The 18,393-nt window shown below is 36.1% G+C and overlaps 1 protein-coding gene across 1 annotated transcript in view; it reads left to right on the top strand.

Moving 5' to 3' along the window:
• Positions 1-6,306: 6,306 nt before the first annotated feature.
• Positions 6,307-18,393, top strand: part of LOC130916815 (pyruvate kinase PKM-like) — a 38,964-nt gene continuing 26,877 nt past the window's right edge. The window contains exons 1-3 of the mRNA XM_057837828.1: positions 6,307-6,397; positions 12,231-12,403; positions 15,917-16,008. Of these exons, the coding sequence (XP_057693811.1) occupies positions 12,259-12,403; positions 15,917-16,008 (237 nt within the window). The 5' untranslated portion in view covers positions 6,307-6,397; positions 12,231-12,258. The remainder of the gene's footprint in view (positions 6,398-12,230; positions 12,404-15,916; positions 16,009-18,393) is intronic.

Raw genomic sequence — 18,393 nt, forward strand, 5'->3', positions numbered from 1 at the left:
ACATTTGGCCCAAAATGTGATGTCCAAATATAATCCCAATTATAATTATCATTTTTATTGATCTTATTTTGGTAACACTGCCTCCTGTCTGTTGTTAGCTGGGATATGTTCCAGCACGCCCACGACCCATGTGAGCATAAACAGTTCAGAAAATTAATCTTTTTTTTTTTTTTTTTTTTTTTTTTTGGGGGGGGGGGGGGGGGTTAAAATAGATTTTTATTAATCAGTAAAATATACAGTAGAATTACAGAAGCATATTGCATTCACAGGAAATTTGAAAAATTATGTTTTTCTTAATATTTTTGGGATTATTTTGAATTAATCTTTTTTCCCCAACTTTGTTTTTATAAGTGATTTGGGGGGGATTTTTTTTTCTTTTTTTAAATATTTTTTTATGATGGTTGTTTTTTTAAAAAATTTTTTTTTTTCTCCGTTTTTCTGGAAAAAAGATCAGTGCAATGAAGGGTTAGGGCCAAATAAAGCAGAGGACAAAATGAGAATAAAGTCGTACTGGTACTACGAGAATAAAATTATTAAACCGCTACGCACTTTACATACATGTACCTTAGCTAGGAGCTACAACGAAGCATCAATATAAAGCGATCTATTGATGTAGATGAGCCAAAAGATAAAGGATTTCTTTATTTGCGAAGCATATTCTAAAATATTGTTAGGATGCGCTGGAAAGTGGACACCAAAGCAGACAAGGGACAATTGGTGTGCGAGTATGCAATATATTTATGAACCATAATCCAGAATGCAAAATAAATCTATTGATTTATACTAACTTTAATGTGTATTGATTCAGATGATACACCGTTCGATTCAAATCTTTTGTTTTTAAAAAAAACTACAAAAGAAACATTTTGAAAACTTCCACAATAAATTGTCTGGATTTAATTTAACTTAACCAATAGATGGAACTACATGTTAGTTTAGCCTACTTTGTCCTTCAACACAAGAGGTTTTTTTTTTTTTTTTTTTTTTTTTTTTTTTTTTGCCGTACTAGAATAAAGTGTACTTGCACATCCACTCAGTAGGTGGCAGTGGCGCTCTCATTTTCAGAGTGCGCGCAGTATTTTTGAACTAAGCAAGAGCACACAGAAAAGAGCTGAAGAGCTGTGCGCCGTTTTCGAAAGCCGTTTTCCGGCCAGACTCGGCAGCGACCCAGTGCGGCCTGGGGGCCAAATGCGGCCCGTGGTCAAATTTCATCCGGCCCCCAGCCTCTGTCATATCAATAATGTCTGGCCCGCACACAGACTTAATAAATTGGTCAGCAGTACTGCTACCAACATATGAAGTAGCTTACACACTAAATGCTGCTTCTCATTTACCCACTAAAAGGCAGCAGCACTCTAAGCAACATTACCCCGTGTGACCCTTGACTGCTAATTTTCTAAAATGGCGACAATCAACAACAACAAAAGTTGACTGCGACGCCGACGCATCAAGGATAGGTGGAAATTGGACTATTTCTTCACTAAAATATCCAACAACTGTGTCTGCCTCATTTGCAAAGAGTAGCTGTTTTTAAAGAGTGAGGCGATATTACCAAACAAGACATGCTGACATGTACGACAAGATTACAGGGAAGATATGCAGTGAGAAATTTGAAGCAAGTTTAATTTCACAGCAGCAGTATTTCGCAAGAGCCTGAGAGTCAAAAGAGAACGCCTCAAAGGCTACTTGCGAGATTGTTTAAATTAGCAATTAAAAAAAAAAAAAAATGAAGCAAATGTGACACACAGAATGGCTTGCTAAAATTTGCTTATATTGTTCTACGTAAAGGACGTCAGCCTAGTCGGTCCCCCACATTTTTACCACTCAAAATCTGGCCCCCTTTGCAAAAAGTTTGGACACCCCTGCATCAGACCCCAATCTCATTGATAAGCCGCGTGATTTGTTTTTCAGCGAAAACGTGCCGAATAGTGACAACAATTGTCCCGCTTTGTCAGTGTTATATCAGTAAACCAGTGTTTACTGTTAGCATGCTCAGTGAAAAATAACCCCACACCATTGCAAAGGAGCTGATTCTGTGAGCAGTAAAAATAAAAACTGTCCTTCTGTCCAAAGACATTTTTTTCATTGTGACATAATTTGTTTAAAAGTTTAAAATATGCGAGTGAATAATTATTTAAAGTCTTTTTTTTTTTTTTTTTTTTACGAAATATTGGACGTCATATACTAAGCTAAAAATGACATAGATGCATTTCCACTCATAGAGACGTAATTTGCAGAAAAAAATCCAGAAATCGCATTGTATGATTTTTTTTTTTTTTTTTTTTTTTTAATAATTTGTTTGAAATTTACTGGTGTAGTATTTGTACCCCTGTGAATCAACAATCATTATGACATTCGAAGAGTTGTCAGTCTACCTTAACAAAGTCTCACCCGTTTGATCTTATTATTGTCACCTTTGCACCCCTCAGTCAGTCATAATCCAACTTCTACCATGGGCAAGACCACAGAGAATTCAAAAGACACCAGAGAAAAAAAATGTTGAGCTCCACAAAGCTGGAAAAGGCTATGGCACAATTGGAAAGCAGTTTGGTGAGAATAAATCAAAAGTTGCAGCAATTGTTAGAAAATTATAAAGGCGAAACATGACTGATAATCTACCTCGGACTGGGGCTCCATGAACAGTCATATGGAAAAATTAGGACACCCTGTGGAAGCCTGTGTGTTTTCAAACATGTTTGGTCATATGGATATTTAATTTCAATTTTAACAATCTTGAGAGATTGAAGTAATAGAACTAAACAATTAAAACAGGGAAAAAGACCTTTTTATATGTAACTTTAAATACATTTCTGTTGAGGAATACATTAGGACACCCACACATTCAATCCTAACTACACTAAATTGGCTAAAATCACATACAGAGGTATCACATCAGGTACACATGAGAACATTGTTACCCAGTGTTTTGAAGAAGGCTTGCCTTATTTAAACCTCATATTTAGTTTGGTGTGCCCCTGACTGTTGACGTGAGAGAAAACACCATGGTGAGATCAAGGGAGCTGTCTGAGGCCTTCAGAAAGAAGATTGTAGACGCTTATGAGTCTGGTAAGGGATTTCAAAAGATCTCAAAAGAATATAAAATCAGCCATTCCGCTGTCCGGAAAATAGTCTACAAGTGGAGGACATCCTAAACAACTGCCAACATGCCTAGGTCTGGCCGTCCAAGCAAATTCACCCCGAGAGCAGACTGCAAGATGCTGAAAGTCTCCAAAAACCCTAAAATGTCATCATTGGACCTACAGCAGGCTCTTGCTACTGTTGATGTGAAAGTGCATGCCTCTACATTCAGAAAGAGACTGCACAAGTTTAACCTTCATGGGAGGTGTGCAAGGAGGAAACCTTTGCTCTCCAAGAAGAACTTGAAGGCCAGACCAAAGTTGCCAGAGAGAATGTAGACAAAGACCAGGACTTCTGGAATAATGTTCTCTGGATAGATTAATCTAAAATGGAATTATTTGGACACCAGAACAGAGGACATGTTTGGTGTAAACTCAGTGCAGCATTCCAGGAAAAGAACCTCATACCAACTGTGAAGCATGGAGGTGGAAGTGTCATGGTTCGGCCATGCTTTGCTGCAGTAGGTCCTGGCCAGCTCACCATCCTAGAATCCACCATGAATTGTATCGTGTATCAGAGGGTGCTTGAGGAACATGTGAGATCATCTGTGAAAAAATTAAAGCTGAAGTGAAACCGAACCCTGCAACATGACATGACCCAAAACATACCAGTAAATCCACCAAGGACTGGCGAAATCTGACAGATGTAGAGAAGATTTGTGTGGAGAAATGGGCCAAAATCTCTGTTTCCATATGTGACAATCTGGTGAAGAACTACAGAAAGCGTCTGTCTTCTGTAATTGCAAACAAAGGCTTCTGCACCAAATATTAGCACTGATTTTCTCAGGGGTACAAATAGTTCTGAACCTCAGTAAATACAAATAAATTATTTTTAAAAATCATACAATGCGATTTCTGGATTTTTTTTGTCAGATTATGTCTCTATAAATGGAAATGCATCTATGATTGAAATTTCAGACGTCCTCCTATTTTCTTTTCATTTGCATTTTTTTCCCATTAACATTCACATGCAATGACAACATTAGACAGGCGAATAACGCTATCAATCAGGACACAAATACAGCATACATGGTAATGTTGGAATGGTATGTACAAGATTTGCCTGGTGACATGACATACTGGAGGATGACTATTTTTATAGAGAGTTCTATACATGACACTTATCTGACATATGTATCTGCAGGGCAGTGCTGACTAACTACTGTACGTGTACGATATGTACTGCACGATATGTGCAGTATGGAGCATCTGTCTCACTGGTGATCTTATTATATTCATCGTTTCGTGTTACATGGAAATTCAGCATTAGCAGATCATGGAGCTTCTCAGTAATGCTGCAGATGGTCATTATCCTATCATTAATTAGTCTTGAGAACTAATAAAATGATACTTATCTCCCCCCCCCTTTTTTTTTTTTTCCAAATAGGAAATCTACATTCATTAGTGCAATGAGTGGCGGGTGACCTGATTTTTTTATTTTTATTTTTTCGCTCATCCGGAAAGATTTTTATGTTTCAGTTCCGTGGGTATTGGAGGCAGCGAGCGAGTAGCCAAAAATTTTACTCAAGTAAGAGTAGCGTTACTTCAAAATAAAATTACTCTAGTAAAAGTAGTCATCCAAAAAATGTACTCGAGTACAAGTAAACCTGTTTTTGGTTAAAAGAATACTCAAGTAAGTTTTGTTAAATTATTTTTTTGTCAGCACAAAGATATCTATATTAACTGTTGTTATGATACTGTACAATAACCCATTACATTATCACATTAAGCCAAAGGGGGGGTGGGGGATCATTGAATTCCAGCGAGAGAAAAAAAATTACCGAAATGACGCATCATTCGTCAAAACAGCATGAGTGCCCTCTCCGGGAGAAAAAAGTTCCTAGTTTGAATAGTTGAATAGTGAATAGTTCTTTCATAGTTCCTAAAATGAAACTAAAAGGATCATATCACCGGTTTTCCGTGGTCAATCGGTGCCAAATAAAAACTGGGAGCGAGGTTAAAATCTGCACTTTCGATTCATGTTGAGGGCAGCACTCCATGTCAAATACTTAATTTTTTACGGTGCTTTAAAGACGCCATGTGATTGATCTGGCTGACGTGATCGTAGAACGGCAAGCTTGAGTGTGGTTGTTATAATGGAGTTATGTGATTATTGTTGTGACGTCTCATTCGTGAAACTGGTAGAGCTACTGTTGGCATTGCTGGCAAAAAAAAAAAAAAAAAGGAAAATATAATATGTAGAGTAAAGAAGAGAAAAAAATGTAACGACTCGTGTAGCCAAAGTATTGAAGTAGCGTTTCTTCTTTACAAATCTACTTAAGTAAAAGTAAAGAGTATAGCTTTGTAAAACTACTCAGAGAAGTACATTTTTCTCAAAAAGTTACTCAAGTAAATGTAACAGAGAAAATGTTATTACCCAACTGCAAAAAGTTGCAGTTAACAATTTATGACAAAAGTGTTAAATGAGACAACAGATTTACTGTACATGCTGTGTATTTAAAACAATAAAGTAAATGAAAACAGTAAATGAAAAAAATCACTAAGTTTCTAAAAATGGCGACCATGTAAAAAAATTTCAAATAACTGCGTTAAAACTATTTATCCTTTGAGAATGTTGACAAATACTATAGTATTTTGACTAAATTGGACTTGTAATTGGAGAATAAGTTTTCACAGGTCTACATTAATGTATCATACTACATATTGTACAGTATATCAACGTAATATATATACACTGTATTCACAGCGGCCAAGGTGGCATTCATTTTAATTATGTTATTACTCTTTTTGCAGTAATTTTTTTCTTTTTGCAATAATAGCATTGATCATTTTCCCTTTAAAATCCCAAAAATATGTTCATATGCTTAGTGATAAATGTTAACTCTTGTCAAATGTTTTCAAGATTTCTAACGTGTGGTCCACTTAATCTGACTAGCCGGAAGTCTTTTCTCATTGGCTGCCATTGACGGCAATAGACGTCCAATGCAATTTGAAGGGGGGATGGCAGCGATCATTCGATCGATTCGATCAGTGAGACATGATCACTCAATGCCAGCCATCCCAGTTGAAATGGATTTAATGACTTTCACTGTTAATCGCAGTGAATGCGTTAAAATGGATACATGCGAGATGCATGCAGCGGCGGAGTTATTTCCTACTCACCGGAGCACCAACGCCCTCATCGCGCACTAAATTCTATTGGTGGCAGGAAAGTAGTTCCAGTCAGCCAAGTAACATAAATACCAGCTGCCACAGGCAGTCAAGTGGCGCTTTGGTTCCCTGCAAAGTTCATCCCGAAGGTGAGTGCACATACAAGTGTGTGTATGTAGGTATGAAAACAGTTCAACAGGACATTTGGTTAAAATATAATTAAAAACATTTATGAAGAATACACCTATTACAATATGTATCGTGGGAAGTCTGTAATCACAGGAATTTATAGTACTGTAACTATATTTTGTTGCTTCCATTTTCAATTTGGTGTTTATTGTTTCTTAATTGTTAATGATAAACTGAAAAGTGATTTTTACCCGGAAATTTTGCACCACTACGTTTTTATTTGCAACTTTACTCAGCTTTACTCTGAAGTGCATTTCACCGCATACAGGTCTATTTCAATGAATTGGAATATTGTCGTGGAAAATTACATTTACATTATTTTACATTAATACTTTATTTTACGTTAATATTTTTTTATGGACCAATTTTGACCACTAACTTGAGGTGAAGAATTAGAATGATGTTAACTTAATCCTAAAAAAAATAAAATAAAAATTACAAGATGAATTAGTTCACTTTACTCAAATAATCAATATAGTTTGAACTGAAAATTTTTAACCTGATATTCAAATTCATAAAGACGTCTCTAGTTTTTTAAGTACAGAGTTACATTCATATATTAAGCCTTTCAAGCACAAGTTATTATTTTTAACCTTATAGGGCACTCATTTAACTCATTGGCTAACGCTGATGTTGGCGCTTGACGCCCAATCCATTTTCACTGGGACGGGTGAATGAATAAAGAAACGAACGTTCATTCATTTGTTTTTGGTTTCTGATAAATAAATTTTAAAAATTCCCCACAATTGCGGCTTATAGTCCAGTGCGACCTATATAGTTTGTTTTTCCTCTTCATTGTGCATTCTTGGCTGGTACGACTTATACACAGGAGCGACTTATAGCCCGGGAAAAAAAGGTGCTATGAAAAAAAAATTATTTGGAGTTTTACTTAGACTGTTGCAAGTGTGTATTTCTGTTTTTATTCATTTTAATTTCATTGATTGAACTTTTAGTAACATTTGAATTAATTTATAAATGCATTTATAAATATGTAAGAAAAATACAAATAAAATAAAATTGAACAATAAAGAATAGTTATTAAAAAAAAAAAAAAAAAAAGCTAATCTTTAAGTTTTTTAATGCCCAAAGATAGTAACTTACCTCATACTGTATAGCAGTGGTCCCCAAATTACGGCCCGCGGGCCGGATACGGCCCGCCTCCACATTGGGTCCGGCCCCCTGAACAATACCAGAGAGCATTCTGAAATTTTTTTTTCTCTTCTCAATAGTGTTATTTATTTCCTGGCCTTTTTCTGTGAAGAACTCCGAGAGGGTTATTTGGTTATTATCTATTAAATTAATAGTGTTGTTACTATTTATTATTATTATTTTATATTATATTATTATTTTTATTTTATCTACTTTTGTTCCGTGAAGAATCCGGAAAGGGTTATTTGATTGTGGCTTTCTGAAAAGCAATAATTTTATACATTTAGGCACTCCTGCAATTGTCACACTTTTTCTGATACAAACTGACCCCAGCCCCTCATCAGAGAAGGGAAAAGTCATGTGGCCCTCACAGGAAAAAGTTTGGGGACCCCTGCTATATAGGCTTAAAGGTCTTAAGATTCAACTTTTGAATAGCTATCAACTGTGGTGACCATTGTCCCCGAAACGGTTAAACACGCGGCACCGCTAATGCTTACCCCAAATTTGATGAGACTTCCCCAACAAATCTAATTTAAGCATAAGCCTGTGCGTGTGCTATCATGCTATCAAAACGAAAAGACATTCATAGCATTTGTCCACTGCCCAGAAATACCCCCAGGTGGTTATTTTAGGGTCAGTGCTGTGGGCCAGCACGCTCTCAGACTCAACAACAGTTGTCGGTTGTGCGTCTCACATACACCAATAGCGGTGATGTCTCACTTATTTTTCAACAATAGACTGTAGCCCCTGTTTGTGACTGTGTTTCAACTTCAAGTCCATGTGACATGCTCCTCTCCTTCAGCTCCACACGAACTCCCGGTGGAATGTGGAGAGCGCAGCCAGTCAGGCACTTTTCTGTCCTTGTTGCTTTATGCATGCCGGCTGTTTGATCAGCTCACACGAAAACCACTGTCTCACTGCACGTCTGCCCACTCATACCATTAACCCTTTAAGGGACAGTTGTCACTACAGTGGACATCTATTCAAAAGTTATCATTAGCTTAACTCATTCACTCAAGGGCGTAAGGTTTGGTCTCTATGTTAGTAGGGATGATATAACAGCATAACCTGCATGTAAACTTTTTGTTGGGGACGGGACATTAATACAACCAAACACACTATTGAACAGGGGTCAGGGGTACATTTCTCATGAATATGAACCTAATTAAACGATAGGCTAAATGATCAATGCAAAATAAGTCTCTATTGGTTTATACTAATTTTCATGTGTATTGGTTCAGGTGATACAAGTTCAATTCAAACCTTTGTTTTCAAAAACTACTAAGGAAACATTTTGAAGTGCAAGTCAGTTTGTTAAAAAAAAAAAAAAAAAAAAAAAAACGGGAATTATCCAAGAATGGGTGTACTTCTGGGAAACACTGGAGCCCCCCTAGACTCAAACTAAAGTATCGGTAACACTTTGCAATAAGGGTCAGTTAATTAACATTAGACAATAGACAATAACTAATGTTTAAGTAACATTACAATAATTAATATAATTGCTTATCTAACATTTATTAATATATTAATTAACATGAGTTAAAGCATTAGTTAATGCATAACCAGACAGTAGCAATTGGTTTGGTAAAATACAATTTTAAAAAAAGCCTATATAGGGTTAGGGTTTAGGGTTAGGGTTTGTTAACTTAAGCATGTATAATTTCTTAGTTAAGGGACGCATGTGCTACACTTTACAATAAGGGTCCAAAAAACATTCATTAATGGTTAATTAAGGTTAAGTAATACTTATGAGGTACGTTCACGTGAAATAATACCATACTTAAGGTTAGGCTAGCAGCACCCAAGGACTCACAGAGCAATGTTTCTAATTTTTAAATAACATAATCACTTTCTAGTACCAGTGTACATTAATAACTATTTATTAATGCACTAATGTTTCATTGAATTAATGTTAAGTAATGTATTATATACTATATTATATATTATAACCTAACCTTGAGTATGGTATTATTTCACGTGAACGTACCTCATAAGTATTACTTAACCTTAATTAACCATTACTGAATGTTTTTTGGACCCTTATTGTAAAGTGTAGCACATGTGTTCCTTAACTAAGAAATTATAAATGCTTAGCTTAACAAACCCTAACCCTAAACCCGAACTCTATATAGACCTGTATTGTTTAAAAATGTTTACCAAACTATTAGTTACTGTCTGGTTATGCATTAACAAATGCATTGATTAATGCTAATTAATATATTACTAATTGTTAAATAAGGGATTATATGAATTATTATAATTATTATAATTAATTAATTATTATGACCTAAACATTAGTCATTGTCTTAAAATGCATGAACTAAGGCATTAACTTAATGCATTAACTCATGTTAATTAATATATTAATAAATGTTAGATATGGGATTAAATAAATTATTATCATGTTACTTAAACATTAGTTATTGTCTAAAAATGCATTAACTAATGTTAATTAAGGGACGCTTATTCTAAAGTGTTACCAAAGTATTAATATAAAAGTGATTTGGGAAAAAAAAAATAATAATGAAAAAAAAATCTCATATATCCAAGGACTGATCAACATCTGCTGCATACTAGACTACCCCAAGACTTGCACCAAAGTACTCTCAATTCTGATGTGGGATGTTTCATGCCTGTTCATGTTCATGTCAGTGTCCCCCTGAAGTGGACTCATGGATAGCGCCCCCCTTTTTCTTTTATTTTTTTTCTTCCCAAATAAAGGCCTTGCACTCTGAAGTCACCGCATTGCCTTACCACAATGCATATAATCCAAACAATGATCCAAATGAGGGACGGCTAGCTTGACTTTGTTGTTCCTTGATGAGGCTGGCCTGCCCGCATTAGTTTTGCAGGTTAGCAAGTTTACAGAGTTTAATGTTATGCAAACTGTAATGCAGATCGGACTTTCAGTAGCAAAATTACTGATGTTTCCCACAACTCCGCAACATTGACGTCTTTTTACATTAATTACAGTGGCTGCTGCTAGCCGAAAGAACTTCTAATATCTCACCCCTTCGAAGGGTACGGAGGAGGCGGCATGTTTTCGACATTAATCTGTCGGGGCTGTGTGGGAGGGGTGGGGTCAAGTCATCAGCCAATGAAATGTGCGTTTGAGGGGGGAAAATGGACTGGCACATTCAGCAAGTGAAAAGGGATAAACTTAAGTCCGAACACAGTAAAAATAATTCACTTAACAATGGTAGGGTCTAGTCTATCCTTACAATATATAGGAAGACAATTTAAACTACCTCTATAACTGAACTCATTGTTTAATGCAAATAAGGTTGCTTAAAAGTTGGTGGGGACAATTTGAGCATCCTGAAAAGTTGCTAGTGTTATATCCTTATGCAAACCTATGCCCGTGCATTCACTGCCAGCCCAGGTCACAGAGCACGTGTTGTTGTAGTTAGTTTAAAAAAAAAAAAAAAAAAAAAAGGGGGGAAATTGATATTCCAATCCAATCAATTTCAGCTGGAAGGGGCTGCCCCTTCCAGTTATAGCGTGAAACTATGTAAATTCACAAGAGATTTATGAAACAAAATCAATAAAATAAATAAATAAAATTCCCAGCGCAAAATACACATATGCCACATCTATTTTAATATATGCCTTTTTTCTTTTATTCAACATATTACAATGTGTTTTATTTTTTGATTTTTTAAAAAATGAATTACTATATATATATATATATTTTTTTTTTTTTCTAAATTGGATCCTGCAATTAATTAATTCATTTTGCTTCAAATTATTTACATATTTTTTTAATGCCCAGTGCAAAATACAGTACGTGCATGCAAATCTAATACTGCAATTGATTGCCAAATGGGCTCTGCTATAGGCCCTTGAGCCATACGTCTGGGACCCCTGACCATTGTGAATATAATAAAAACATGACAATTTGTGCATGAAAGGGTTAATGGCCAATACCATACGGTGAATAGGAATGCAGACCTTGTGAATTTGTTGTTGTACGGTGTTCTACGGTAATTCTCTTGTGTATTATTGGCTTGCATCTTACTGTACGGAAGCCTAATTTTGACATGTGTAGTAAAATGAGTTGGAAATCGCAGAGATTCCGAGACAAAAGGGAAAAATGCTTCATTTGGTGTGATTTTTCAAAACTGACACTTCCCTATGAAACATTTCAGAAACATATTTTTAAAAATCAAAGTTCTATCACCCTGAAATAAAAATCGTAAATTGCTCAAAAATCTGATTTTGTAAATGGTATCCAACAAGATGTCAGAAATGTTTACAAGAACATTCTCTCATTACCTTACACTTACAGAGTGCCTTTTTGAATACACCAAAACCCTCACTATTAAAAAAAAAAAAAAAAAAAAGGTAATTCTGACTAATTGTGCTCTACCAGGTCAAATATTTCGAACGAACTCTTCACCCAGCAGTCGTATTTATTGTACAAAATGTTTAGTAATTGTTGTAGTTGTGGTAAAGTAAATCATACTGATAACACTTCGAACATTTGAGCATTGAACATAATAGTCATGGAAAACTGATACAGTATTTGATCTTATCCTGTTCTAAGACTAATTCCAGGGCCTGTCAAAAGTCTTCAAGTAGACTTGAATAAAAATCCTGATCACCAACTACAAATCAATCTCTTCGTCTGATATCTTCCTGCAGGTGTAGTCCCGAAGGCACGTGTCCAATCATGTCCAAGTCAAAGGAGTCCTCCATCATCCACACCCAGCAGCTGCACGCTGCCATGGCTGACACCTTCATCGAGCACATGTGCCTGCTGGACATCGACTCAGAGCCTGCCGTGTCCCGCAACACTGGCATCATCTGCACAATTGGTCAGAAATACACTCCCAAAACATTAATGACAGTTACTGTATTTTCTGGAGCATTAGTCATACATGTTGTTCATAGTTTGGTTGGTGCAACTTATACTGAAGTGTAGGGCTGCAACTAACGATTGTTTTCATAATCGATTAATTGGACAATTAATTAAACAATTAATTGGAAAAATGTCACTTCTTTCAATTACCTTCACAATTTACCTTTAAGTTGTTTTTGGCATGTTGTAAGCAGCAATGAAGACAAAATGGATGACTGTTTCCTTCTAAAATAACATTCTATTACAGGTTTTTATTTATCTTTTTTTTTTAATTATTATTACCGTATTGGCCCGAATATAAGATGGCCCTGATTATAAGACGACCCCTCTTTTTCAAGACTCAAGTTTGAAAAAAGACTTTTTGAACACCAAATTAATTTTTATACAGAAAATAATTACAGTACATCCGAAACAAATGATTATAAAAATATATTTCAGAGAAAAAGCATGTTATTTTGCCTCATTCAAATCTTAATATCTGAACATTTAAATATGTAAACTAAAGTGCAATCACATTCGTAAATGAATGGCTTCTGGTTTTTGAAATGTAAATAAACCAATCTATTGAGATAAAACAACAAATTTTCAATAACTGCATTAACCATCAAAGTGAAGTCTAACTGTAACTGTAATCTTGAAACAAATCTGAATAAGGAAAAACATTGCAATAAAATAATGCAAACTGGTTAAACTAAAAAGAGCAGCTGAGCTTTGTCATGACAGAATATCGCTTCAATGATATCTGGCGCCATCTTGCGTCGTGAATGGGGAGAGTAGCTGAGATCTGTCATGACAGAACATCGCTTCAATGATATCTGGCGCCATCTAGCGTCGTGAATGGGGAGAGTAGCTGAGATCTATCATGACAGAACACCGCTTCAATGATATTTGGCGCCATCTGGCGTCGTGAATGGGTATAATGTCTAGACCGCAAATATAAGACGACCCCCTCTTTTTCAGTGTTATTTCAATGCAAAAAACACCGTCTTATATTCGGGCTAATACAGTATTATTATTTTATTACTGCTAGTATACAACCGTATCGATTTAATTGAGTAGTTGTTGCAGCCTTATTAAGAAGCTAGTTTAGACAGTAAAATGTCCGAAAACTGGCAAAAATGTGAACTGTTGTTTAAAAGCTGATTTTTGTTCATGTCGTACTTTGGCTTAACAACAATATAATGAAGAAAGCTGAGGATATTTACAACTGAGAAGTTATATATATGTAATAATTCCAACAATTTAGACAAGTTAAGGTGAAGAAGGTCCTAAACGATTAATCGGTAATCAAAATAGTTGTCGATTAGTTTTTAATTGATTAGCTGTTGATTAATCGATTAATTGTTGCACCTCGACTGAAGTGTGACTATAGTGAGAGGTGAAAGTGGGACGCAACAGTCCGGAACATCGGTCCAGTAAAAGATTCAGGGCCGGAACGAGGCGGATACCGAAAATATGACACCGACTGTCAAAACCCCACGTTGAAAAAATACTGTCAGGCAGCCACACACGCATCTCCAAGAAGAACAATCTACTAATTTAAATTTAGATTTAAATACATAAGTGTCAACAACAAGCCTAACAAAGTGCTTGTGGAGTGTAACCTGTTTCCATCGATATTTATTATTTATTTATTTAATCCACATAGTTCTTCCCAGCGTCTATATCTCAGTATCTGAGTTTGACAAGTTGTGTCGATGTGCACATACGCACAGCAAACCACACTGGTCTCTGCTGTCCGTTCAATTGACTGACATACTGACATGTGATCAGCAAGGATAGATAGGTTTGAGTGGTTCAAATGCACTTTTTTTGTGTGTTTTTTTTAGAGCAAAAATGGGGGCGGGGGGGTAACAAGCTTGTTGAATTAATGTGATAAAAAAGGGAAATGCAAAGGAAAATTGATCAGATCTTTTAGAGAAAGGAAAGAGTTGAAGAGGTTTTTATTTCATTTTATTTTGTTTTATTTGCTGTAACTGGTAGGTTCAGAACATCTTCCATGTTAATGTGCACTTTGAACTTATTTTTGTTCATTTATTTCATTTATGTTAGTTAGCTACTTATTTATTTCCTTATCTTTAAAAAGAAGGCAATGTTTGCATTATCTTCCATTGTAATGTACATCATATGTTCATAAATAGTTAAAATTGAGGTTTTTCCTTTAGATCTGAGGAAATGAGGGAAAATAAAAATAAGATTAAGTTTTAGATGGATTTTTTTCAAATCACTGAAAAAATACAATTTTGAATGAAAGTCAGTTTCTCATTTTTAGTCTTGTTTTTGGCAGCTCTTTTAATCGTCCTACTTTTTAGTATTAGTCATATTTTAGTTATTTCAAAATGTGTTCGTCTTCATCTACTTTTAGTCGACAAAAACAGACAAATTTCGTCAAGTTTTAGTTGACAATTCTTGAAATTTTTTCATCTATAAACTTAAAAAATTTTAGTCCATGAATGAATGAATAAAAGATTTCCAACAATTTCGAATGAACATTGATAGACGAGCACATGATTGTAGCGTCTACAAGGACATCAACATCTTCATGATGATAATACACACTCAGCAGGAAAACAGCAAATTATTTGCAATTAATTAAACACACCTAGACGCCACGAACTGTACGTAAAAAGTTTTCCACCACGCTAAATGCTAATTCCAACGCGAACGCTATGCTAACGTGACTGCAATGCTAATGCTACCAATTAGTTTAGTGTGTGATGATCACTCAGCACAGACCGTTAAAGGCCAAACCAACATGCCATAGCCAAGATAAGAAAACCAAACTCACCAAGCAGCATCTGACACATGTGTTTCACAAAAACAGCCTAGAATAGGCACACGCTTAATCCTGTGTGGGGGGCGGGGGGACTAGGGGGAGGCGCAGCACGTCACATGAGTGACATGAGCAAACACTGCTAAAATGCGTGCTAACTACACATACGATAAGAAAATATCACACACATCAGAACTTGTGACGGAAACTATGATGAATTTTCGTCTCGTTCTCGTCTCACCAGGCGTCAACTGGCATCCATTTCGTTATGTTTTGGTCTCTGAAGACACGTTTAGAGCTCGACATCGTGATGTCATTGTCATGAAAAATGTGATCGTTGACGAATATTTTCGTTATCGTCATCATTGACGAAAATAACACTGTTCATTTGACTCATCTGCCTTGTTTCAGTGTAATGCAGTACCTAATGCGTATCTAAAACCTGTTGTGTTTTGTTGTTGGTTATATGTATAACTCTGCCAAAAGAAGATTTAGCATTTCGGTTATTTCAGGAGATTTGACACCCCCCTCCCCCTCAAAAAAAGGGGGGGGGGGGGGACAAGCTCCGTGCCGACCTTTATGTCAGGGAGTTCCGGCAAGAAATTCTAGCCACTTTCACCCCTGACTTTAGTACCAAAAAATATTTCCTAAAATATATTTTTTACATATATTTCTCTTGAAAATGTCATCTTATAGGACCGGCCTCTCGGTCCGTCGCCATGGCCAAGGAGATGATCATGGCCGGGATGAACATTGCAAGAATGAACTTCTCACATGGCACGCACGAAGTAAGTTCATTTGAGTTTGTGTAGGTGTGAATTAATGTTCGTCCATTACTCCCTCCCAGTCAAAACGGATTGGATATCTAGCGCCCTCAACGGCACTGGAACATGAAAATTCACAGCCAGTCTTACAAGTTCAAATGAATTGGACAGGTAGCTTCATCAATAATTGCTAATATTTAAGATTTTTTCAATGATCGAAAATAGTCACTTGTTCTATAAAAGGTTAAAGGATTCAAGTGTCAACTTTTGAATAGCTGTCCATTGTAATGAGTTTATTGAAACATTTCTCTCAAATGAGAAAGACCAGATTGAAATTATCCTAGTCAAGTACCATTATCCTATTACAGAGCTCTTTATCCATCCATATACTGCATATATTACTACAGTGGTACCTCTACTTACGACATTAATTGGTTCTGGAGGTAGTCTCGTAACAAGAACATTTCGTAAATAGATATGCGTTTTACATGTAAATACCCTAATCCATTCCAAGCACTACTAACACACCACATTAAATTATATAAGTGGGTTAAAACCGGAATAAAACAACAGCCAAACACACTTGAATCATTCCATTTACAGTGGGGCAAATAAGTATTTAGTTAACCTCTAATTGTGCAAGTTCTCCCACTTGAAAATATTAGGCCTGTAATTGTCAACATGAGTAAACCTCAATCATGAGTGACAGAATGTGGAGAAAAAAAAAACAGAAAATCACATTGTTAGATTTTTAAAGAATTTATTTGCAAATCATGGTGGAAAATAAGTATTTGGTCAATACCAAAAGTTCATCTAAATACTTTGTTATGTACAGTACCCTTTGTTGGCAATAACGGAGGCCAAACATTTTCTGTAACTCTTAACAAGCTTTTCACACGCTGCTGCCGGTAATTTGGCCCATTCCTCCATGCAGATCTCCTCTAGAGCAGTGATGTTTAGGAGCTGTCGTTTGGCAACACGGACTTTCAACTCCCTCCACAGATTTTCTATGGGGTTGAAATCTGGATTTTGTCTTTAGTGTCCTTCGACAGCTCTTTGGTCTTGGCCATAGTGGAGTTTAGAGTGTGACTGACTGATTTTGTGGACAGTTGTCTTTTATACTGATAATGAGTTAAAACAGGTGCCATTAATACAGGTAACGAGTGGAGCATCATTAGATTTCGTTAGACCTCGTTAGAAGAAGTTAGACCTCTTTGACAGCCAAAAATCTTGTTTGTTTGTAGGTGACTAAACACCTATTTTCCACTAATTTGGAAATAAATTGTTTGAAAATCAAACAATGTAATTTTCTGTTTTTTTTCCCCACATTGTCTCTCATGGTTGAGGTTTATGTTGACAATTACAGGCCTCTCTAATCTTTTCAAGTAGGAGAACTTGCACAATTGGTGGTTGACTAAATACTTATTTGCCCCATTGTACCTAACCTAACCTAACCTAACCTAACCTAACCTAACCTAACCTAACCTAACCTAACCTAACCTAACCTAACCTAACCTAACCATTAATACCTGTAATGAAGTAGATAACAGAACAAAATGCAAAGAAAAAAAAGAAAAAAATATATCTTTCCTTTTGAGTGAGGCAATGTCCTCTTTCACGAGATCGATGGTGCCTATCGCCTATCTCACGCTTCGTGACACAAAAACGCAAGAAGACCTATGCTCTAATGTGCTACTAATGTAATGAACCATCTGTGGGCTTAAAAAAATGCTTCGTGAGACAAAATAATGAGGAGCCTTGTGCTCATTTGTCTCGGACGTCCCCGCATTATCAACAATAACACCGTCGCGCCTGTGCATGTCATCATACAGCGACACCCAAATTGAAACATCATCAACAATCGGCCAATATAAGAGCGGAATTCCATTACTAAGCATGATGGGAAATATTATGACAAATAAGGCTGCAGGACCTTAGATTGCGACATTTAAAAGCAGAAAGCAGGAAGAACATACATATCTTTCACAGTATTGTATAGCATTTTTGCCCCTTGCGAACTGAAATTTCTTTCTTAACAAGAGGCAATATTTTCCCCTTTAAATGTGTCATAACCTGAAAATAACGTTTTATGTTGTTTTTTTTTTTACACGCAATATTTGGATTCTTAAAGACACATAATGGCAATTATTAAGACTGAATGACTTGAATTCCCTTGGATTTCAAGTTTTAGTCTTAATTCACACTCCCTTCCCATCTCATGAAATGAAAACAGCACAGGTGGCCCTTTGTGGCTGAGTGAAGTGAATTTACCCTTTAGCGTCGGCAGTGCAGTGCCTGTAATGGAATCTTGTGCGCCGTCTGTCTGGCAGCTTGAGATTTGGCCTGTTGGAGAGATATCCCGTTGAACTGTCACCTTTTGTAAAGGTCATACTTCTTTGACTTGACTGT

The sequence above is a fragment of the Corythoichthys intestinalis genome, chromosome 5 (genome assembly GCF_030265065.1).
Source record: "Corythoichthys intestinalis isolate RoL2023-P3 chromosome 5, ASM3026506v1, whole genome shotgun sequence".
Lineage (NCBI taxonomy): Eukaryota > Metazoa > Chordata > Actinopteri > Syngnathiformes > Syngnathidae > Corythoichthys > Corythoichthys intestinalis.